General features: G+C 37.8%; 1 protein-coding gene and 1 long non-coding RNA gene across 15 annotated transcripts in view; one reads left to right on the top strand and one right to left on the bottom strand.

Moving 5' to 3' along the window:
• LOC148002471 (uncharacterized) overlaps positions 1-24,946 on the bottom strand; it is a 219,017-nt gene that overhangs the window by 9,777 nt on the left and 184,294 nt on the right. The gene's annotated exons all lie outside the window — the stretch shown is intronic.
• The window catches only part of LOC134480953 (uncharacterized), a 113,729-nt gene that overhangs the window by 69,527 nt on the left and 19,256 nt on the right, over positions 1-24,946 (top strand). Inside the window, exons 7-9 of the mRNA XM_087577202.1 lie at positions 6,550-6,632; positions 20,171-20,297; positions 22,044-22,393. Of these exons, the coding sequence (XP_087433328.1) occupies positions 6,550-6,632; positions 20,171-20,297; positions 22,044-22,393 (560 nt within the window). The remainder of the gene's footprint in view (positions 1-6,549; positions 6,633-20,170; positions 20,298-22,043; positions 22,394-24,946) is intronic.

Here is a 24,946-nt window from a genome sequence, read left to right as displayed (position 1 = left end):
CCTATACTTTTTTATTTTTTATATTTTTATAACAACATTCCTCTCTGCACATTTACAGGTTGTTATGAATGTTCTTAAGTGATGGATGCGTACAGGACTTTGTATGTCTAGGTGGACAATTATATCTTATCAATTAGATCAGAGGTTATTGTGTTGTGTGTTCTTTCATGTGGTGATTTAAGTTCAAGAGAGTATGTGGCAGCTGGAGACACTAAGCCACCATGGAATTGGGATGTGTGTTTCTGGCATTATGGCAGCCTGCCTTGGGAACTAGATGGTTAGAGAGATTGTTGCCAGGCTCAGAGAGAGGCCATCAACAGTGTGATAGGGATGGAGCTAAGCGGGTGAGAGGCTTTGCTGTCTGAGATGAAGATATCTACCAGATACCTTGTGACACTTTGGTGCCAGATCTAGTGCGGGATAAAATACAGTATTTTTTATAATTTTACAGTAACAGATGGCTGTGTCTTCCCCCCCCCTCTCTCTCTCTGTGTGTGTGTGTGTGTGTGTGTGTGTGTGTGTGTGTGTGTGTGTGTGTGTGTATCTAAGAAGTTCTTCAGACACTTCTAAGCAGAAGCAGCTGAGCCACAGGACATTACCTAGGGATTAATGCTCAGAGGAGTTGATGGCCTGAGACCACGGCTGTCGGAGCCATTATAAATTGAAGGCAGAGACTGAGTGAGGGAGGAGGCCACAAGCTGCAGGCTCGAATTTTATGGGTGTACTAACTTCATTTGCAAGACTCAGAGTATTTCTAAGCAATTAGTGCCCTCCATATCAACCCATAATATTTCTTTCTTGTTTTAAACACTACTTTTAAGCTGTTAATTGCATAATTACTTAAGAGCGGTTTACTGTGCCTGAGGATAGGCAGGCTGTGCTAGTGTGGTGAGGTGCAGATGGGGACGTGCATGGTGGCTGCCATAACAGTGCCTGACTTTATAGCACACTAAAAGGAATTCTAAAGACAGCTACTGCAAAGCAGGAGGGAGTCTACAGAGATGCTTGGGGAATGATATTAACTCTTCCAGAATTGGTTATAAGCCAAACAACAACAGCAGCAGCAGCAGCAACAACAACAACAACAACAACAGCAGCAACAACAACAGCAAGAACAACAAATCATTTCTCTACATTTTAATTTCAAAGCAGTATTTGTTTTTTTATTGGATATTTTTTATTTACATTTCAACTGTTATTCCCTTTCTCAGTTTTCCATCCATAAGCCCCCTGTCCCATCCCTCTCTCCTTCTATGAGAGTGTTCCCCCTCTCCAAACAACGCCCTTTCTACCTCCCTGCCCTGACATTCCCCTACTCTGGGGGCTCCAGACATGGCAGGACCAAGGGTGTCTCCTCCCATTGGTGCCCAACAGGGCCATCCTCCCAAAGCAGTATTTCTAAGTGATGCATATATAATATCAGTAGGAATTATTCCTAAAGGTTCTGTTTGCCTAATGCTAAACATTTTAAATTTTTTTTTTTGCTGTACGGGTATTTTGCCTGTGTGTGCATCTGTATAACATGTGCACACATGGTACATGTAGAAGCAAAAAGAGGTCACTGGGTCCCCTGGAATTGGACTTAGAGGTGACTGAGGGCCACCATGTTTGGGCTGGGAATACCCAGTCAAGAAAAGAAACCACTGTCATTACCTGTGGTGCCACTTCTGCAGACCTTAATGTCAAACTTTTATAAACTGGGCTTAGCTGAGGATCTGTGTCAGATATTTTACTTGTTGGTGACATTAATGTAGTGCAGTGTCAACATATTTTATCCTTGAAAACAAAAATCATGAAAATAGGGTCAGTGCTAGAAGCAAAGATCTTTAGTTTATTTCGTCCATTTTCTTTTTTCTAAGAAGTGTTTGATCTAATCCTGAATTTGTGCTCAGAAAAAACAACATCTGCAAATGAACATGAGGAAAGGGATTGCTTAGGGCTTCCAACTGGAAAAGGATGATAGGTTAGGTGTCTATCTAAATTAGTCGGTAATTTAGTTCAATCATATTTTTAGCTTCATAAACAAGGGAAATTATTCATAGGATTCAATTTGAAGTCAACATCAAATAGAAAAATCTTTATATTTATTATGGCTTTTGTTTTCTGGATAAAATCCGAGAGCAAACTTTGAAATCTAAGAATTGGAGTTTACCTAAAATCAAATTATGCTAAGAGTAAAATAACTTCAGGAACTAGGTTTTTTTTCTTTCATTTTATAGCATATATAATGAATACTAGCTAACACTTACTTTAATAATCAAAATAAATAAGAAAGCTTTGGAGATTTAGAGATATTAGATCAATCAATCTGACAGTGATAGCCTATTTCATAAGTTATAGTTGAAAAGAATTGACGTGTTAGTAAAGGTAGTAAGATATTAAGAAGTAAAGTCCAGAAGCCTGACTATCAATAAAAGGAATTTTAATTCCACTTACATCACTATAGGGTTAGTTCAGAAATAAATCTTATCTGCATACGGTTTTGTAATATTTATTATCAAATAAAACTGGTGGAGAGGAAGGTGAAATTCTTAGCATCTTCTAAGGTCTGCTTTAGCACTTGAATGCTATCAATTTGAAATGTTCATCTATCCTAAAATTTAGTTACTATGATCATTTAACCTTTTAAAGTTAATCAGTTTTGCTCAACATCTTCTCTGGAATATTTAAGACTGTATATTATATATCAGATTTCTTCCTTCTCTTTCCTCCCTCCAAACCATCTAAAATCATTGTTCCCTACTCTATTTCAAACTTACAGCTTTTTCCCCACTAATTCTTATTGTGTGACTATATACTTAGGTAGACACACACATTCTTAAATACAATCTGATCAATCTTTTTGTGGTATGCATGCTTTCAGGCTTGACTTTTTAGCTTTGGACAACCAATTGCTGTGCTCTTCCTTAGAGAGGACAACTTCCCTCAGCTTTTCTCATAAGATAAATCTCACTTTCTATGCAGAATGCTACATTCTTTTTTTTTTCGAATGTGTTCAATGAGTTTTTAATAAAACTTACATTAGGAACTCAAGTAATATTTTTAAATCAAACATTCTAACACAATATAATAGAAAGCTTAACACATTTGATTTTAAGTGCTGATGAAAATATATTAGAAATATTATCTTTTTTCTTTGTTAACTTGAGTATTTCCTATATACATTTCGAGTGTTATTCCCTTTCCCAGTTTCCAGGCAAACATCCCCCTAGTCCTTCCCCCACCCCTTCTTTATGGGTGTGCCCCTCCCCATCCTCCCCCCATTGCCGCCCTCCCCCCAACAATCTAGTTCACTGGGGATTCAGTCTTAGAATGCTACATTCTTATACATACAGACATTTGCAGTGATATATGCATGTCCTCATAAACTAGTACTCTGGACCTATGACCCTTGTATTGTCTACAGAACAATGACTTAATAAGCTCACCAAATTCAGTCAGTGTCAAGAATTAAGTCACAAGATTCATGTCTGATGTCTGAAGCTTTATTTGGTGGATGTTGGTGCTTATAAAGGATTTAAAAGTCTGGTGGCTAGAATCATATAGAAGCTTTCTCATTTCTGTTTGGCCCATGGTCCAGAATAGACCGGCCTCTGACTGTACTCTACACTGGGACACATGGATGTGCCATTCCCTATTAGCGACATGTCTTACTAATGGTTGGTTTTCAAGTGTGGGCAACACACAGCCATCACATGAGAACATGACTTGCTCTCTGGACACCATTTCTAGTCCTGGAATCAAATCCATGTCCATTGCTGCATCGAGTCACTGGGTTTCATCTAGATTCTCTGTTTTTTGGGTTACACTTCATTTCATGGTAAAGGAGAAACAACTTCAAGCTTCGGAAGAAAATATATTATGGGAGGGAATGTTATTGTCATCTTTGGGGATTTTCCCCTGCTTGATTCCTGATTCACTTGTTTGCTTTTGTGCTGCTTAAATACAGGTTTCTACTGTCTTTATAAGTATTTTATTTTCTCTGCAAAGAATCATTTATGTCACAGGTGGATAATATGTGCATGCGTGTGTGTGTGTGTGTGTGTGTGTGTACATATATGCACATGTATAGTATAAATCTCATATAATAAACATTATATATGTTAGACATATATTATATATGTATATATAATATACATACAAAATGGTTAATTTTTTTAGAAAAAGCAATTATAAATACTAATGTCCCGTCCTAATTCCTGAGTTCTCTCAAGCCTCTAGTTAACTATAAGAAAACTTAATCTGAGGAAAATCTTGTTTGAGACTCCATAATAATTTTAAAGTGAGATAAAAATATATTAAAACCCATACTTTCTCTTGAAAATACCAGGGAAACAATCCTGAACTCCGGTCTGACAATTCAGAAGGGTGAGCTGAGGGCCATGGCTTTCCTCTAGTTAAATAGCTGGTCAGTTGGCTCATTACAGAGAGTCCCCATCTCCTTGATTGAGTTGATTTATCAAAATACTTGCGATTGGATACTTGCAGAGATTTACACTCGCAGCACTGATCCAGTTTGTCATGTTCAAGCTCGTGCACTGGCTTCTGAGTGCTCAGTAGTAGTTGGCCACGGTTACTCATCAGCCCTACCTCTTCTTACACTATGTCTGGAACAGTTCTCAGGGACGACCAATACCAAGCTCAAGCATAGTCTTGTTTCATTCGTTTTGAATTATAAATCACTGTCCATACCATTTTTATTTTTGCTCTTTGTTATCTCTATCTTTCATTCTTTACCTTGGAAGAACATCTGTTTTTCAAATCCTTATGACCCTATGTCTCTAATAAGAACCATGAGTCTTGTTGTTCATATGGGATCTCAAGCCCCTTCAAGCTCTTTCAGTCCTTTCTAAGATTCCTTCAACGGGGGTCCCGTTCTCAGTTCAGTGGTTTAATGATGGCATTCGCCTATGTATTTGCTGTATTCTGGCTGTGTCGACTGAACCCCCAGTGAACATGATTGTTGGGGGGAGGGCGGTAATGGGTGGAGGATGAAGAGGGGAACACTCATAGAGAAGGGGAGGGGGAGGGGTTAGGGGGGTGGTGGCCAGGAAACTGGGAAAGCGAATAACAATCGAAATGTAAATAAGAAATATCCAAGTTAATAAAGATGAAAAAAAAAGAACCATGAGTCTTTTTTTTTTATTGGATATTTTATGTATTTACATTTCAAAGCAGGGGGAAGGGGAATGGGAGGGGGTGGGACCTGAAAAGGGATAGTCATGTGTCTTAATATGTCTTAGTAATGAGTTTCCATCCATAGCATCAGGCCTGATTTATTCATCGGAAACCTTGTGTTCATATGCAGACATACTGTAGGTAGTCATAGCTACAGTCTCGAGCTAGATTCCAGATATGAGAGAGTAGGAGGCTACCTTAATCTTTTCCACACCCAGTAGAATGTGTCCCTAGGAGGATCCATTCAAAGTTCATGTTAAAGATATGCAAATGCAAAAGATCGACAAAAGAGTAACTGGACACAAAGAGAAATTTTTCCAGGAATTGAAAAAAACATTAATTGTAAAACATTAACATTTAGCATCCTGAACCTGTAATAGAAGACTCTGCTTCAAAGAACAAGATCCTAAAACTAGATCCTTGTGAAGTTCAGGCTTTTGTTAGAATTCTGTATCATGGTTGCTTTTATTTAAAGCCCATTGTTATTACAAATTGTTGAGTTTTTTGCATCTTTCTGACCATAGCTAAGAAGGAGAGTTGGAGACAATCTGTGTTCCCTTCCATGTGCCAGGATGATGGGCCTTGAATGTGAGAAAGAAGAATGCAAAATGTTAAAAGTCGCTAGTCTGGTGGCTGGTTTCAGTGCTCTCATTCATAAAATGAAAGGCTTAGATTAGGTGATCCATGAAATCCTTTCCTCTTTTAACATGCGGTGTGTTTCAGACTTAAATAAACGAAGCCCCTTTTCAGAGGAGCTGGAAGGGAGTTTCTCTTACTTTTGAAAAGGTTTCATTTAGCTACAAGCAAATGGATGCCAAAAGCCAGAGCTTTTACTAAACCATGTATGAAACAATTTTTGACATAAATAATTCATGTTGAGAAGACCTGAGCTAATGAAGCTCAAAATGCCAGTGGTAGAAAACTCCGCTTAGAAACAGGTGAGGTAGTTACTGGCTGAATCACTGTGTCTCAGAGCTAGAAGTAGCTTTGGGAGGAGAAGAGGAGTTGAATCTCAGGGAGGTTCCACAGCTTACCTAAGGGCCCAGATGATCAATGACAATTTTGAGGCTTGACTTGTTAAACTGACATTGTTTTGATCTGTTTCTTATAAAAGCAGATCATCTTTATTTAACAACAACAAAGGAAAACATGACCAAGCCAATGCAATGTCTTAATTGGTTAAATAAAACTGCATTATTAAATTACACTTGAACTTCCTAAACTTGAAATTTTTCTTTTTTCTTTTATTCTGTATCATGCTGGGTTCCAAGTCCAGAGCCTCTCACATGTTAAGCCAGCTTTCCATCACTGAAGTCACTCCCAAACTATATTTTTTGATACTTGTTTTGTAACCTTTATCTCTTTTCCTAGATCTAATAAATGAAGATGGTTTTCTTTTGAGGAGAAACAAACATATTGTTCAAGAAAAAGAGTCACATGAGACCCCGTATCAGGTGAGCGATATGAAGAGTTGGCATTTACGTGATGTTGGGAAAACTGCTCTATAGCTGAGCTCTATGATCCAGCCAGCACAGTGCCTAGTACTTAGATAGCTAGCGAGCGGTTTTGTATTTTGATGTTCTTTGTTGTTTTTTTAATTGCTGAGCTCATGTTCTTGTGAATTGGGATACAAATGAAAAAGAAAAAAAAATCAAATGTCGCCTTGAGATAATAAACCATTATGATTATGCAGAACACCATGTTCAGCAACCTTTTGTCAAGTACCTCCGGGACTGTTAAATTACTACGCGGGGAGTATTTCTGATGAGACCTCTGTTAACTGCTTCGAGATCTTTGGCATCCTTCAGTGTGGAGCACATGCCTTTTTATGTTCACATCCGACAGAAACTCATCTACTGTGACTCCCGGTTTAGCCCTTTGAAAATTGATTTGATTACTGTAAGAATTCAAGCAACCAAGATGTCTGAATGTTGAGTCTCCCTAGTCACAATCAGTATTAGTTCACAGCCAAGTAGTTGCTCTTCATCCTATAACAAGAAAAAGTATGCAAGCCCCGAATGCCAAGGCAGGCATCAGGCTGTTTTATAATGTTTTCAGACAGCCTTGGACCACTTCTAAATCATTGTGATCATTTTATTAGAAAATTTAGAACTGGCCTGCATTGGTCCAGTTGATTGATCAATAGACAGTGGCTATTCAGAACATGGATTGTGAAGGGGCTGATTAGGTGAGGAAAGAAAGTTCTCTTATCTAAAGCCAATCTTATGTCCTAGACAATGTGGAGCTCTCCAGGGAACTAGACAGTGGACCACAGCTTTCAGTCAGCTATAGCTTCAGATGGTTGATTTCATGCTTCTGGGGTGGGTGTGGGTTGAGTCTTGCCAACCCATTTCTGGAGCACCCACCTTCTGGGGGATTCTCGTTGGATTGCCTGGCGGAGCGTGTTAAAATCAAAGCACGCTCTGAATCTTAGTTTGGCTCTTAAACCCTAGTGTGGCATTGGGCAATTTATGGATGCTTTCTGCCTTGGTTTTCATCACTGTAATATGGTCCATAAAGGTCTCTCCATCCCAGGGCTGTCACAAAGATAAAGTGAGATACTGCACTCAGAGCACTTAGCTTCATGACTGGCATTTCGTTGATGCTTGAAAAATATAGTTGTCATTTCTTCTCTTTCTTCTTTCTGCTTCTCCTGTCTTTCTGTTGTTTGTGCTCCCACAATGACACTTTCCGAAGTATAGCTGGTAGATAGGTAGCCCCGTCTTCCTAACTTCAGATAAGACTCAGATTTAGTATTAAGTGAAGCATCGTCCAACAGTGAGGAAGAAATAATGGTTGCGTTGCAGGATGTGCTCCCCATCCTTACAGGATGTGCTCCCCCCTCCCCCCAGCTGTGCTGTGTACCAAGGGAAATCTTTCTTTGGGATTTTTAGCATCAATATCACTTAGTATCTAACTATCTGTGAGAAAGGACAAAATAATATAGTAAGTTCATAGAACTGCTGAGTTATAAAGCTTCATTCTGAGGCCTTAATTAGCTAAGATGAGAAACTTCTAGAACAGTGACCTTCCAATTGTGCCATGTAATTTATTGCTAAAGGTTACGTGAGGGATTCATATCCAGCACCAGATACACAAGGCCCCATCTCATTCTGTAATCCTCATTTGGAAATTTATCTATCTTTAATAATTCTGTTCTTATTTATGATAGGCATACAGTTGACCTTAAGTATGAAATATTTATCTGTGTGATATAGTGCTTGGGCTTAATGAACAATATTATACAAACTATTGATTTATTAGCTCCTTGTGACCAAAGAAAAAGATGGGAGGATCCACTTTCAGAGGGGAAACAAATCTGACATGAATGAGGACGCTCCTGTCCCTGGGGAAAGGTGGGAACTGGTACTGACTGTGGGTCCCATCACTGTTCTGCATAAGGAGACAATCTAGAGACCCTCTGTGTCAGGTACCCACAGAGACATTGTAAAGACAACAGAACATTAAGACCAACCCTGGACATGATCTCAGCCAAGGAAGGGAGTTCTGTGGGAATCTCTGGTTGATGCTCTGGAATTCAACCATTAAACTCTTTGGGATTGGGACAGTCAGTGGCACTTATCCATAGATATGGTGCCCATATATTTTCACTGATCAAGTCTGAATTTGGCATAGGTCTGATCTTAGAAGATAATAGTCTTCTGGAAAAGTGAGGTTGATTATTTACATCATCATGAAAATTATATACATCTAGCATTTGAGAGAGAGAGGCCAGACAGTCTGGAATTCAATACACACACACACACACACACACAGAGAGAGAGAGAGAGAGAGAGAGAGAGAGAGAGAGAGAGAGAGAGAGAGAGAGAGAGAGAAAGGATGCTACTATATAGCCCTGGGTAATCTGGAACTTGCTATTAGCTCAGGATAGTCTTACCATCATCACAAGCCTCCTGTCATAGCCTCTGGAATGCTAAGATTACAGGTATGGTTCACCATAAGAAATTCTAGCATAAACCATTCTCAGACAGAAAATTCTCAAGACGTTTCCTTCATGTTCCCCAAAGGAAAGGGAGGTCTCAGGATAGAAGAGGTTCAGAAGGACTAGGCAGCAAGTACAGAAGATGCTTAAGGATGCTTTTCTAGAGCCAGCCACTCAGTGAAGATGTATGCCATGCTTGGCTTGGGATGTCTGCTGGAGAACCAGATCTGTGGAAGTGCAGTCGGGGAGAGTTTGAAGCGAAGCGCTTGCTTAGCTCTGCAGTGCCCATTACACTGACCATAAAGAACGTGTTGGAGGGACTTGGCTCGCAGCATTTCTTTTGTATCCCAGCTCTTGTGTGGTCTTCTCTGGCAGCAGACAGTTGATGGCTCAGATCTTTTGTAGCATATTGAAAAGGGCATAAAATATGCAGTCATACAGACTTTGGGCTAATATATTTTCAAAAATGTTGCATGCCTCATTTCTCACGTAAATTTTTAGGTTACATTCAGCCTTCAGAGCGTCATTCATATTCATGAGAGAAAAGTGGGATACCATTTAGTACCTTCATTGCTGGTGATAGAAAACTCTGTCAGGCACCCCTTACAAGGGCCAAATATTTTTCCCTTGAGCTTCTTTGCAGGGAAAAAAAAACTATGTCAACAAAAATTAATTACAAATACATGTGCATACGTGTATATGGATACATGTGTGTATATACTCCCTTGTATTGTAACTACCAAAATATTGATTGTAACGCATGTTTGCTCAAACATGCAATCCCAGTATTTTGAAAATTATAAGGTTCACCAATTGAACAAATCCTAAGACAGTTCGTATTACATAGTGAAGTAAATGTCTCAAATATATTAGGGATTAGATCATACCATACACATATTGAGTTATTTTCCTTGAAGATAAAGACTAGAGATGCAAGGTTAAATATTTGACCTTGTGACCTTTGCTATGATTAGAGGTGGGCATGGGTACTAGCTCTAACCAATGGCACTCAAAGCAATTTCTTGGGAGGCCTTTCAAGGGGGGAATAATAACTAAAATCTCATGAGGATTAAATTGCTTGCTCTGTGTCTGGAGTTTGACATTGTATCTTGTCAGCAAGCAGCCATCTTCCAACTGTGAGGAGAGGGATGGCGAAAGTAGGTGAAGACCCTGAGCTTGGTTGGACTGCTTGTTGGTGTTCTGGAGATGTCGCAACAGCATTTGACAGCAGCCAGGTCTACACTAACGTTCCTGGAACCCTGCCTGCACACTTCAGCCACTGTACAGTTTTCCGTTCCACAAAGCTCAGTATATTCTTAACTTCCCGACTCGTCTATCTTATCTTTAAAATCTCTTTTATCTTTTATCTTTTGGACAATTCTCAAGTTTGACTGTTCCACCTATGTAGTCAGAGAGGTTTGTCTGTAGGGAGTGGATGGCTGAGACTTCTGATTGCATAAACCAGACTTGCCCCCTGCTTCGTGGGCTACAGTCATCATCTAGAGTAAATCATTTGTTTCTGGAGATTGAAATGAAATTAATAACAGATCGAAGATGGATAAATGGCACATTAACTGTCTTCTGTCTCAAAATGATTTCTACTGGCGCATATTATTGCTAAGAAGGGTAGCATTGATCAAACTGGGACTGATTCTAGAGAGCTCAACCAATGTCATTGTACTGGGTTACTGTGGAAACTAAGGATCTGTTACAATGTGTTGATAAGCTGCCAAGAGAGACACATCTGTGGATTTTACCAGACAAATCTGAAAGGTGAAAAAGCCATATGTCAGAAAAGAAAACCAAAGAACCCAAGGAACCTGTTCAGGTGATGCTTGCAAGTACCCAGGATGGGCATGATAACGTCAGGGAAGAAAAGGATACTGCATATTGACTGTGTGTCTTATATCATGTACTTTTTATCAACTCTACCTACTGTGGTAGTTATCTATTGAACGTGGCAAACTAACTTAAAATGTGGTGGACTAAAACATATTCCTTCCCAGATTCTAAAGGCAAGGAATTCTGTAATGATAGAACAGGTCCTTGGAGTCTTTCCTGTGGTCCAACAAGATGTAATCTGAAAACTCAACAGGGGCAGGAGTTCATGGAAAGGACATGGTTCAGAAAGTCTAGAAAATATCCAGGGCAATCACGCACATTGGCAAGGATTAGAGATTATAAACTTGAGTAAATTATACATTCTATTTATAGTTCGGGTTCCAGACAGGCTTGAGGGAGCACCACAATCAAAATTATACAACTCTTCAAATAACTGCTTTTCTTTTATGGAACTTTAATATAGACTTGAAGAATTTTCTGTCAATAAATACCTCAGCAAATCAAGTTTTTTTTGTTTTTGTTTTTTTTATGTAGGTATGAATGTAATAGTTTCGAAATGTCTTTATGCAAAGTCTTATTAGCAGATGAATAACACTTTGCTAGCATTTAAGGGGCTATAAGTTTTCTTCACAGCTGGTTTTGAGGTATTGATGTTGTTGTTGTTATTTGGTCCAGGCTTTGTGACCTCTGCTGAATAGAAAGACATGTTGAGTAGGTCTAATTTAAATACCACTTCTCTTCTCTGACGCTCTGCCTCTGCTCCTCTCGTGGCTTTTGAGTTTTTAATAAGTAGTTATATATTAAAAAATGAGGGAAGAGAAAAGAATAAGTGTGTCCCAGTGACTTAGGGAAAGAAAAAACTAACAAACTAAAGCAAAGTTTTGCATATGGGGTGGGGTTGGGACGCCTTAGAGCAGAATCCCGGGAAGTAGATGAGACTGCTCCTGAACTGTACTCTTTGACCACCAAAGACAAATTGCTGACTCTTGTTTTCTCATTTTTTAAAGTGAAGTATTGTACTAGGAACCATTTATTTAAAATGTGGTGACCTATGGTCCACATTAGCTAATTCTCCATTTGTCCTTGGTTCCTTTCTTTCCCCTCCTTTATTCTATCCCTCCCTCCCTCCTTTCCTCCTTCCTTGCCTTCCACCCTGTCTCCTTTCCTCCTTCCCTCCCTCACTTCCTTCCTTTCTTCCTTAATGTTAGTTTTGGGGATAGGGTCTGGCTTTGTAGCCCTGGTCTACTTGGCCTCAGTTTTACAGCCATCTGCTTCTTCTTCCTGTGTGTGCTGAGAAGAGAGGCAAGCCTCTTGCCACCCCTGCCACTTTGCTAAGGCCAAGAGTTCATGGAAAATAACAGAAGGCCTCGTGTCCCTGCACTTATGGACTTATTAGAGTAATAGTGAAGTTCCCTAAAGCATTTTTTTAACTTTAAAGAGGAAGGACCTGGAGTGTAAACAGTGGATTTGCTCACTTAAGTTTACATGGCCAGTAACAAAATAGTGTCAAGGCACAACATCTCTGATTACCACACTGGGTTTTTTTCTCATAGTTTTTCTTTTTAATTTTTTGAATATTTTTCCTAATATTAGAAACCCATAAGTAACTAGTTCAAACTCATTTAGATGCTAGTTCCTACATTTTCTGTTTTAAACATTTTTGTTCCGGTAGGAAGTGCAACTAAAAGATAAATTTATGAACAGTTCTAAAAATTTCTTCAAAATTTCACAACAGGGAGCATCATACAGGAAATTAGAATGATGTTCCTCTCAAACCAGCATGGCTCTTTTTTGCATCTGTCTCTTGTGTAATCCTGGCAATTTTCTGCTAGCTTGTATGTTCCTTCTAGGCCCTCCCATGTAAAGGCCAACATGCAAAGAGCAGTGTGGCTCCCCTTACAGAAGTGTAGAAACGGCATGAAGTTGCAAATTTTGCATGCCTTGGAAGACAGGGCTATTCATCTACTAATAACCCTCTTCTTCACCGCATTCCCAGAAGCCACCTTATTCTAAGATTATGTATGCTCCCAACACACTTGGGACGTAGGGGAAGGAGATCCTGAATTAGGACTTCTTTGGGCAATTTCTGTTTATACCACAGGCTAAGACTTTCACATAAAGGACCTGTTAGAGATTCTAAATACTGTTTAGCTCTAAAATGCTTGTAAATCCTCTAGCTAGGCACCGCACCCCCATCCACCCCACATAATCTTTCTCATGTGTTAAACAAAACAAACAGTGTTAGTTGTAGTTAACCTGCCCTATCACGTGTGGTTTGGGTTGATTAAACATATTCCTTGTACACATGAAGACATTGAGATGTGTAAGGCATCCCAGGAAATGAAGTGCTCACCTTCTAGAAGGGGGATTACACTGCATTGCAGTCATTCACAGCACTGAGTTTCAAAAGCTAAGAAAAGGTTTCTTTCTCCTTGCATCCTCCACAGATTGGGAGCTCAGTAAATAAATGAAATTTGAGTGATAAATGGCTGAATATGCATATGAGAGCTTTGTTTTAACTAATCAATCTCTTCTATTACGTATTGCTGTAATGGCATTCTCTTGCTGTGCTTAGCCATATTTTGAGTGATGATTTAGGCTTAGTTTAATTTCATTTTCTATCATTAAATGATAATTATATAATCATAATCATGACTGAATGTCTAATATCAATGTGATAATTTTCCATCCAACCAGAATTATTTCTTTAATCAATATTATTTTGCATACATAAATAACTTTCAAAATGTCTTTGGAGTTGGTTGTAATTCTGAGAAATAGTGAAACAAACCTCTGGAAGGTGCCTGTTTTTGTGAATTTGCATTAAATGACTCTGGTGGTGATCTTTCACTTTGTTACTGTCCACTGGGTTGGGAAAGGTTTGCAGATTATGCTAAACTTACAAATTAATTTTTAGAGTATGTTTTAGGTTACAAATAAAGTTCTTGTCTGAACAAAATGGAGATTTTAATTTGGGGGTCAATAATTTAACAATTAAATCTTCTTTAATTTGTTTTTTTTACCATGAAAACAACATCTGTGTTTATAATCCCTTGGTAGGAATAACTCAGCAGTAAGCTGAGGTCTTCCAGTCTGTTTAACACAGACTGATTTGATTGTTGAAATCTGCGTTCAAAAGACACCGAGCATTATAAAATTTTGAGTCACAAAAATAATACATTCTCATTGTAGCAAACTCAATACATGAAATTAAAAACCAAACTTCCTGATATGATGTTTAGGAGAAAAACTCATACTAACCTTTTAACTTTATACAAATTACATAATAATTTTCATATAATATATATTGATCATAAAAATACATTCTCAAACTCTGTAAATGGCTAAAGTTTTAATAACTGTGAGAGTTGTAAGATTAGGCAATGCAGAGAAAACTGTCAATGCCTATTGAGGATGTCAAGTCCATAGAATCTGTCATACAAGCCCACATACATATCTGCAGTTTTCATTCATAGTTTGCATCACAGGGTCATTCAACAAAAAAAACAAAACATAGATTTAATAAAATACAACCAGTATTTTGTCCTGTTGAAGAAATTATATATGGTAACTTTCAGGTGACTGAGATTCTCTATGGTATAGAGGTTTTCTATAGTTTAATGATTATCTATAGTATATAGATTATCTAGAGCACATAGACTCTAGTGTATAGACTATCTATAGCATATAAATTCTCTACAGAGTATCTATAGTATATAGATTTGCTATAGTATATATATATTCTCTAAAGTATATAGATTTATACCTTTATAGATTATATACTGACTCTCTCTGGTTTATAGATTCTCTATGGTATATAAATCATATATTGGGATTCTCCTTGGCAACACTTTTTAAACATGATGATTTAGAGAGGAGCATGCTTATAAATCAGAAATTAAGACAAGACAAAGAATCAACTTGGTTCATTAAGCAGTGAAGTCAGTGTGGTTCAGACAGTTCCATGGTGTGTTTCAGTGAATCTCTCCAAGCCTACGATCACCTCTGAAGTAGGAATGGGTAAAAGCAAAAGAGATTTGAATGCTCATCCATCCAGCACATGCAAGTAGTTATGATCTACATATCTCTTTATATAAAACTATGAAAATGTAGATATCTGCTTGTATATTGATGAGCCTATTAACCTATGACTTTCTCTCTGTACTAGAACACTTTTTAATTAATAAATGAAGTACTAATTTGGTTAGTCTTGATTTGAAAATCAGTACTTGGTCTCTGGTTATTATACTCACTTAGAAAAAAATCTTATAAGAACAAACATTGAACTAAAGTTCAGAATACTTGATTATCACCCTGGTTCTGTTGTTAACAAAGTGGCTTTCTTTGGTTAAGTCACTTAGGTCTTTCTCTTTGTTTTAAAGTAAGATGGCTGACTATATGTCTAATAATTTCTAACCAAGTTCATAAAATGTGATTGTATGATTAACTCAGTTCAATAATTCACTGATACCTATTTCTGATATTTATCCTAAATCCCTAAGTTACACAAAGTATAAGGCAATGAGATATACTTAATTTAGCATTCCCAATAATCTTTTTGCAATATATAAAAATGTATGAGCAAAATAAACTAAAAGATTTTAACACCCATACTTCTAAATACATATACAAAGAAAGATATATTACACAATAAATATGTACATATGAAAGCATATTTTAAATTACATACAATTACATTTTGAGTGGAGATTTGCAGCTTTCAAAGAGGACTCTGCCTTACAAAGTAAGACAACAGTGTAAAGAAATTTAATTAGAGAGGAAGCTAATCTAGTCTGTAGCAGTGAAGATGGCAACAAGGGAATAGATTCAAGAAGAGACTCAAGTTGGAGGTGAGACATACTGTGCTCTGATTTATGAACTGTTCAGTTAAGTTGATGAAGACAGTATTCAGTGAGGTGAGGAAGACTGGATGAGCATCTTCTTGGGAAAAGGCTACAAACTAATCTTGACCATCTTTATAAATCATTTTAAAGAGCCTGTCTGCTATGGGAATCTGAGGCTCTGAATAGAATCTTGGGGAAAGATGCAAGTTATGAGTTTTTGTCATTTAAGTGATGGTAGCAAATTTGGGTCTGGGTGTGTGCATGTGAGTGCATGTCAGAAAAGAATGATGATGTTAGTGGAGGCTCCAGAATGAACCCAAAGGTTGGCCCAAGAAAAGGAAGTTGCCAATGCATATAAGTTAGAAAAGGAATAACTATAAAAAGAACCAGTGGAGACCAGTACTTCGGAAGGCCTCTGCTGAAGATTGTGAAACATCAAGGAGTAGAGGAGTTTGAAAAAAATACATATATACTCCTACAAATTATTTGTATTCATTTTTATTTGTATTTAAATATATTATATTCCTGCAAGGAAATCCCTACATATATTCACATATATGTATATATGAATACATATATATATAATTATATATATATATATATATGAATGAATAGCCATCTATATCTATTTATCTATCCCTACAAAAATTAATTGGAAAAAAGTAGTAAAAAACAATCCATTGATATCCCAGTATATCTCAGTGTTACTGGGAAAGTTCATAAAAAGAAGAGAATGAAAATTCAAGGAAGATTAAAAAATATATAAATCAAGTTGTGACTCTCCCTTTTGAGTCTGAGTACTCTTCAATGTACTTTACAAAGAGTTCCCTGAAGGATCCTATCCACCTCTGGGGTCTTCTTTCTCTTCTGGGGAACACTCATAAGAAAGAGTTTTTTCAGGATTCCAGCTTTTAAACATTGTAATTTTTCTTCTGCTCTTTGTCCGGCTGGCCTATTTCAGCTATTCAGAATCTTCATCACAGATCCTTCTTGATCTTCTTCTGCCCCCAACATTATCCTTCACATGCTGGCCACTCTCCTCAATCAAATCTGTGCCATCATTAATTTTGACTGTAAACAACCTATGATGACCTGGATAGGATGTCTTAATGAGGAATTATCTAGATCAGGTTGGCCTATGAGCATTTTGGAACGACTGGCTTGATTGTTGTAGGAGGATCCAGCCCACTGTGGGTAGCAACATTCCCTAGGTAGATGGTCATAAACAGCATGGGAAGGTGAAGCTAGCTGTGCAGAAGCAAGCAAGCAATGATGCCATTTGCTCTTGGTAGATGTAATGTAAGTAGCTACTTCAGTCTCCTGCCACTGCTAGTCTCTTGCTATTATGGTCTGCAACTGGGACTGGTAAGCTAAACAAATTCTTTCTCCCCCAAGTTGTTTTTTTTTAAATCAGGGCACTTGTCACAGTAACAGAAATGAGACTAAGACAAGGCCTTCATTTTAGTATTTTCAGAGAAGACTGTGCTAAATACCTAGTGTAAATTAACAAACCCCTTTCTTTGGCCTCACTCATGCAGTCTTTTAACTCCTAATAGAGGACCCATGTCGCATTTTCTTATTTATATATTCTTCTATAGAATTATGTAGAAAACAAACTGTCTGAAAACAGTGACCTTGTTTTGTTATTCAATGCCATTCTTCCAAAATGTGAAGAGAGTGCCTAACTTACATAGCTGTTGGATAAAGTTTTATGCTTGACTAAATATCATTAAGTTGAATCTTGGGGTGGTCACCTTAAGGGTCACATGGCTTTAAATTTGGATTATAATTATTATATACCTAGGGGTAACAGATTAGGAGATAAAGATGAATACAATTATTTTAAATATTTTTTATAAAATTTCTTTTTAATAGATACTTTAGTATCTAAAAAACCTGTTATGGTATATTAACTTAAGCTACTTAGTACCAATAGTCCAGATATTATGTGGCTCCATTTAAAAGTTTATTAAGAATAATCTATTAGGAAAAATATATACAACAAATATTTACTAAGTGTCTACTGCCATCCTAAATATATAGAGCTAAAATTAAAAGCGGTAGACTGAAAAGTGGTAATTCAAAGATGAGTTAGTGAACAAAAAATAACAATATTGTGCTTTAAAAAGGCTATTACAGAGTGTGAAGAAAATAATAAAAGGTCAGTTTGTTGTCAAACCTCTGGGCCATAAAATCTCTCTTCTCAGAATTTAGACACTTTCCAAATGCTTCTTTTTGGCCTGGGGGCAAATCATTAACATGAAGTTCACCTTCCCTGCTATATAACACTTTTCCCCAAATTAAATAAAAGCCTTTCTTACAGAGTAGGGGAAAGGAGGCTACTGAGCCAAACAAAGGTAGGTGCCAATGTTCGGTGTCACAATTAAGCTTTGGTTGCAGGAGAAGGTTGCCACAGAAAAGAAGCACAGAAAAGGAAAAGGCTGTGAGGCGTTGGCCTACTGTTTCTGGAAGGGGCTAATGATGAGAAAACAGCTTATTTTGAATTGTAAGAGGTCTATAAAGCAAAGGAACTCAGAAAGCAGTGGGAAGGAATGCTGAGAAAATAATACTCAAAATAAATAGCAATGGAAATTGTGTTGAACCAAACATGACCTTTGGAAAGAGAGGGAGGGTTTTGCATATCTAAGAATATCACATCACAGTGCTCTTTGAAAGATTCAAGCTATTTCAATATTTTCCCATTTATTTAATGCAGGCAGTATGGTGTGTGCTGACAAAATGTCACATTTTTTCCTTAGGTGCTATTATACAGACGGAGCGTGAGGTTCCTTTCAGTTGTTCAAAGTCATTCTTAAAGAGCAAAATAAAATCTGATTATAAATATTGGAAATGTTTGTATGCCTGACAGCTTTTTCCATCGAATACTTCTTCGAGCATACAGCGTCTTGTGAAGGAACGTAAAATGTCCTCTGAGGTGCCACGGGCACATAGTGATAGGGAAGTCAACAAGTGACAGTTTGCAAACTGCAATAGCTATTTAGCTGCCGTGGGTCAGCCGATCAATCAAAGAATGAGAGGGAAACAGAGAAAAATATTTTTTAGTCCAAAAATTTCTGTAAATAATCTATCTTTCATTCATCCATCCGTCCATCCATCCATCCATCCATCCATCTATCTATCTATATATCTATCCATCCATGCATCCATCTATCCATCTAAATATATCCTCACATATGTTAATAGAACAAAATACAAATACAAATTAATATGAAACTTAACACATGAAGCATTAAATTTCCCCCAAAACCAGCAATACTAAAAATTCACCAACATTACACTAGTGCTGATTTCGTTCAGAGAATCTCTAGATCTTGGTGCAAAGCAGGTAAGATAGCTCAGTGGGTACATAACTTGCCACCAAGCCTGACGACTCGACTTTAATCTCGTAGAGGAAGAAGAGAACCCCCTACTGCATATGTTCTCTGACCACATACAGACTTTCTGTGTTATGTACAGGACATTGTCCCCTACATATATAAAATAAATAAATATAACAATTTATTTAGAAATTGTCCTTACCATGTTAATTATTCTTGTGTGTACCATGATGTGAGTCTGATACAATAGGACATATTGTGGTGTGTCGTAACTGTATTTAGTCTCATTCAATGTGTGTCTTTTTAAAAGCAAAGGCCATTTAATGAAATGTATATTTGAAAACATTTCATACATGAATTGCTGTTCCTCCAGAAATTCATTCCTCATTCATTCACTTACGAATCCATCCATCCATTCATTCATATTTGAAAGAGAGACTCACTCTTTTATCCTGGCCGACCTCCAACTCTGATGGATCAGACTGCCCCAAACTCACACAGACAGCCTCCTTGTGTTAGCATTAAACATCACCTAACACAAGAGTCCAACTCTATAGTAATCCATAAAAGGAGAACCGAGGGATCTTTTCTTTAATCCCTGGAATGTACTCTTTCTCTTTCCTTGTGTTCTGTCTGTTTCCTCTAATACTTCCTTATAACAGTGTTAAGCCTGATAACCTAACATTCTTTTGCTGTAAAAGACAATCCTTTCTAGCATCTCATACTGGTCAAGAATGAATCGTTTTATAGATTGCTCTGTGTTCATCCTGTTTTGTTGTATTTTGAGGTTAAAAGATACATTACTAAACTTGCTCTGCTTTAGTAGAAATAACTAAGTGTGGCATATTTTATAATTTCGAATTCCCCAACATATGGTGGAGTTTCAAGTTATTGCTTCAATTGTCCCAGGGTTTCAGTTTTAAGACCACATTATTAATTTCCTCACTTTTATGATCTTGGCATATTTTATATTTAATCTTTTATGAAGAATAATTTGACTATATCTTGGGCTGTGTTTGTGCTAGGCCATAAAATCAGGTGGTGACCCAGTGGGATCAATGAGGACATTAAATCGACTGCAGAAATGGCTGTGGATCAGAAAAGCCAGGGTACAGAGCCTGCAAGAGGTGAAACCCGCGTTAATAGACCCCCGTGAGTAATCAGCCCACCGGGCAGCCCAACGTCTCTGAGGAAAGACTGGCCACTCCTGTATTAGTGAAGTCTGTTCTGATACAGTCTTAACGGAATTATTGACGTCTGAGCCTTTTCTTTATTGTTATTTGAAAACAGATGTCCTAGCTGCAATTCCTGAATTTCACCCCATCACCCCTTCCCTCATAAGGAAGACGGGGAGTCAGGTGAGAATCTGTGGATGAGACTTTGAGGAGCAGTATGGACTGTCTGTGTCTGTGCTTCATTCCTACGCCACAGGAAAACAGTTTTTGTAATTTTTCTATGTGAGTGAAGAAGGAGCCTCTGCCATGCTCCTCTCATTTCTAGTTATTTATTTACAAAAGCCTGAAAACAAGTTTCTTTTTGTTTGTTTGTTTGCACAACTTTGACTTGTACCAGGCGAGATTCAACACGCCAAGCTACTACCTTGGAGCGATGGACATTTTTGTACCTGGAGTCAGTTATAGGCGACAGTAGCATCTCATCATTTGCAGTTCTGTTTCCAACAGCATTGAGTGGACATGATCAACTCAGGGCAGAAAAATATGAGTGGAAAATTTAATGAACAATTTATAGATGTTGACGTCTGAGGATGTCCTGGTTCTTCTAGGCATTTAGACAGCCAAATAGCAAGTCATTCCTTTATCTAGAAGATATGCTTTATTGACTATGTGGACCATCAGAGAGAGAGAGAGAGAGAGAAAGAGAGAGAGAGAGAGAGAGAGAGAGAGACAGACACAGACACAGACAGAGACACAGACAGAGACACAGACAGAGACACAGACAGAGACACAGGCAGAGACACAGACAGAGATACAGACAGGCAGACAGACACAGTCACAGACACAGAGAGACAGAAAGACAGAGAGGTGTATTATATTATTTTAACTGTGTATTGCATTAATATTGTTACTCTCTGTGTCTATTTCTTAAATTAAACATTAACAATCGTAGTCCATATAGGACTCATCCTGCTCCCAGTTCCATGTACAAGCCCTAGGAGTGGTTCTCCCTGGACACTGGTCATTTCATCAAACTTGCTGCCATGAGGAACACAATCAACCTTACCAGTGTACGTTATCATGCTGAAGATGCGATACCTTCTTCCACTTCCTGCCATCTTTTTCTCACTATTGGAAAAATATATGAGAAACATACTATGCAAAATATCCCTGGGGAATCATATTAAAATATAAAAATCTGACTGCAAATATTATTTCAGCTCCATCCTCTGAGATGTCAGCTCTTCAAGTGAGGCAAATGATTTCATTTTCTTCCGTATGACAATTTCTTATACATATGGCCTCAAAAATTAAAATATTTATGAATAGAAACACTCCCAGTTATGCTTATAAGATACAAGGGTGTTTTTCGATTTGTAGTTTTTCCTCAAGTGTCTTTCAACATACCGTCTGCATGTAAGTCTATTCATTCAAATCTAACTCATGGTAATCAACAGATACCATTCTGAAAAGTTTAAGGAAAATTGACTTTCATGGAACAATTTCGTATGCCAAATGTGCTTGCTTTTTAAAGATATATGACTTAACTTACAATTTAACTTTAATTTAAAGATATGTTACTTTGTGAAACTGACTGACTTCCTGGCTTATCCTTTGCTGTTCACCCATTTCTATTAATTAGAAGAAAGTCTAGTATATACACTTTCTGTGTATGAGGAACCATTAGTTTGATTATTTTAGCCTTTTTTTTTTAATCTTTCAGAAGTTGGTGAGGACACATTGCTTTCTTGTGTGAAATTTACCAAATCCCAAGGAAAAAAGGATGTGGACATGGACACAAGGAAAAGCCAAAAACTGAATGCAGGACCAGAATCTCTCTCTGCATCCCGCAGTAGAACCAGCATTTTGAATGGGCACAATGGGGGGGACACCATGTCTCCTTACGATGTTGAAGTCCCAGAGTGGAGGAACTGGAAACCTTTCCCAGAAAACCCATTCTGGACAAGCGCCGATTTCCCAATTGCCCAAGTAGGACACTGGAGCAGCTGTTCCGCTTGTCAGCATCTTTGTCTCAAAGCTTCTTACACAGATATGGATCTCTTAAGTACGTGGGTAAGTTTTTAAACCGCATACGTTGAAGCTTCATACTGATGTGGAGAAACAGGTAACACCACGTTAATCAGTCAGGAAAGTCACCAGAGCTGCACTGAGCTTCCAGAGAAACACGCCTGTGGCTTCCATAATTTGTTAATGATGTACATGTTCTTTCTCAGAAAAATATACTACATGGCGGTATATTCTAGAAGCTTCTTTTTAGTTGAATGTGGGCTTTAGCTGCTGACTAGGATGAAGGAAATGTACGTTGTATTGTCTAAACGACTGCTGTTCTAGTAAGATTTCTCCGGCCAACAATAACCAAAATGAAGAATGGGCCTGCCTTTCTCACGAGCCTTTCATGTGAATTAAATCATCTCAGTCACACAATAATTACAGGGCAAGGGTTTATTCTAGATTATGCTAGTAACATTTCCTAATAATTTCACATGTATAGAAACTACAGCACAGACATGTTAGGAAAAGTCAGAAGTCAAACAGGGAGAGGATATGAGTCCATATCTGGAATTCACGTGGCCATATATTGGAGATTTTCTTTTTAGTTAATATTTTGTTGTGTTTTTCATACACTAAGTTACTCAGGATTGTGGAGTGACTATATGAGAAAGAATATAACATTGTAAATAGGCAAATTTGATTTGGCTTCTAGCTCTGCTACTTCTTAAGCTTAGACAAATTACTCAAACCTTTTAATCTTAGTTTTTTCGACTGTGAAATGAAAATAGTAATATTAAATGCACAAGGTATCCCAAGAAGCCAACATTAAATATCATAAATTGTCTAGGACTCAGGACATTTTATCGTGGTTCTAAGTTCCTTCCTTAGGTGTGCACTGTACCTTGATTTTCTTTGAGTTAATGATTCAGTTTATTTGTGCAGGATTAATGGGGTAGCTGTGTGTATCCAGGAAGCCTGTTCTATGCCATTTTCTCTAAAGATTAATCTCTTATTAGATAGCAACTATATTTTATAATGCTGTAAAGGTTTCTGAAAAGTCTCATTTTTTTGAAACTCTTCCCATGTTGTAAGATTTGCTCATTAGATCTCTGGAGGTTGAGGCTGCAGAGGAGACCCAGAAGTGAAGAACTCGCAATGTTCTGGGATCAGGCACAAGTTTTATTCCCAGCGAAGACATTAGATAGCTTTCAATTGCTTGTAACTCCAGCTCCAGGGAAATGTATGCTGTTTGGCCTCCCCCGAATTCCCCACTCCAGTGCATGTACTCACAGACACCCATGCATAAACCTAAGCAAACACAAGTGTAAGTAAAAACCGTGTCTGAGGATGGACACTAAGGTCACTGCGAGTAGAGCACCATGATATCCCTCTATATCTATCTACCCCTCTCTCTCTCTCTCTCTCTCTCTCTCTCTCTCTCTCTCTATCTATCTACCTATGTATGTATGTATGTATGTATGTATGTATGTATGTATGTACATATGTATGTACGTACGTACGTATGTATGTATGTATATATGTATCTATCTATCCTCTCTCTACAATGTCTATATCTGTCATATTTATATATCTATATCATGTCTATGTCTAGCTATCATATCTCTCTATATCTCTGTCTATCATATTTATATAATCTCTATATGTATCTATCATATATCTCTATCTGTATGTTTGTATGTATGTATGTATGTATGTATGTATCTATCTATCTATCTATCTATCTATCTATCTATCTATCTATCTATCTTTACATTCATCCATCAGACTGGTGTCTGTAACAGTTGTAAGGAGTGACAGCAGTGAGGTTAACTGCACTGCCTTATCAGGACCACTTTTAGGGATGGATCTCATCTTTCTTCTGTCATCCTTCTCTGGGGCAGCTGGAGTTGGCAGGCAACTTTTCAGCAGCTTCTTCCAGAGGAGATCCCAATATAATGAACTGGATCCAATTTTTGAAGACAGTGGTAGCTTCAGAAGCAAGATCAAGGATGCGGATTCTGTCGCAAATGTCAAAGCCATCACATGGCTGAATAGGCAGGAATGTTCAGGCTTTCCTCGAGAATAAAATCTGCACCCCAGGCTCTGGCTTTTCCAGTTTGGAAGACAGGCTTCAGTCTAATTGTTCACTCTCATCTCATTGCCATGCTGTACAGTTTCCCAGTGCTGCACTGCCAATGTGACCATTGGGGATTTCGAAAAGCTGCCTTGAGCTTTCCTGCCTCTGCGTGATGGCCCCTTCCTTGTGGGTCACTTTTAGAGCCATTTCTCCATCTCATAAGCTCACGTAAAATGCTTTATCTATTAGAAATCCTTGCCAGACCATACCAGACAGAAGTCATCTCTCTTAACATTGAAACTCCTAGCTCACATAAGCACCTTACGGTTTCATTATACATTCACTAGACACTTATTCACATCTACTATGTGGCATCAGATAATTGGGCATTATGTTAGAGAGCTAAAACATATATTACTCCATGGAGCCTGCCATATTCTAGCAGGTCCTGGAATTAAGCATGTCTTTACTTCCTGTAAGCAGTTTGTAAGTCCATCGTCCCTAGAATGGAATGAAATAAACATAAGAGTAGAATT

Source organism: Rattus norvegicus, chromosome 11 (genome assembly GCF_021556685.1).
Source record: "Rattus norvegicus strain SHRSP/BbbUtx chromosome 11, alternate assembly SHRSP_T2T, whole genome shotgun sequence".
Taxonomy (NCBI): Eukaryota; Metazoa; Chordata; class Mammalia; order Rodentia; family Muridae; genus Rattus; species Rattus norvegicus.
Note: the sequence above shows the minus strand (reverse complement) of the source record. Positions and strands in the feature narration are given on the sequence as shown.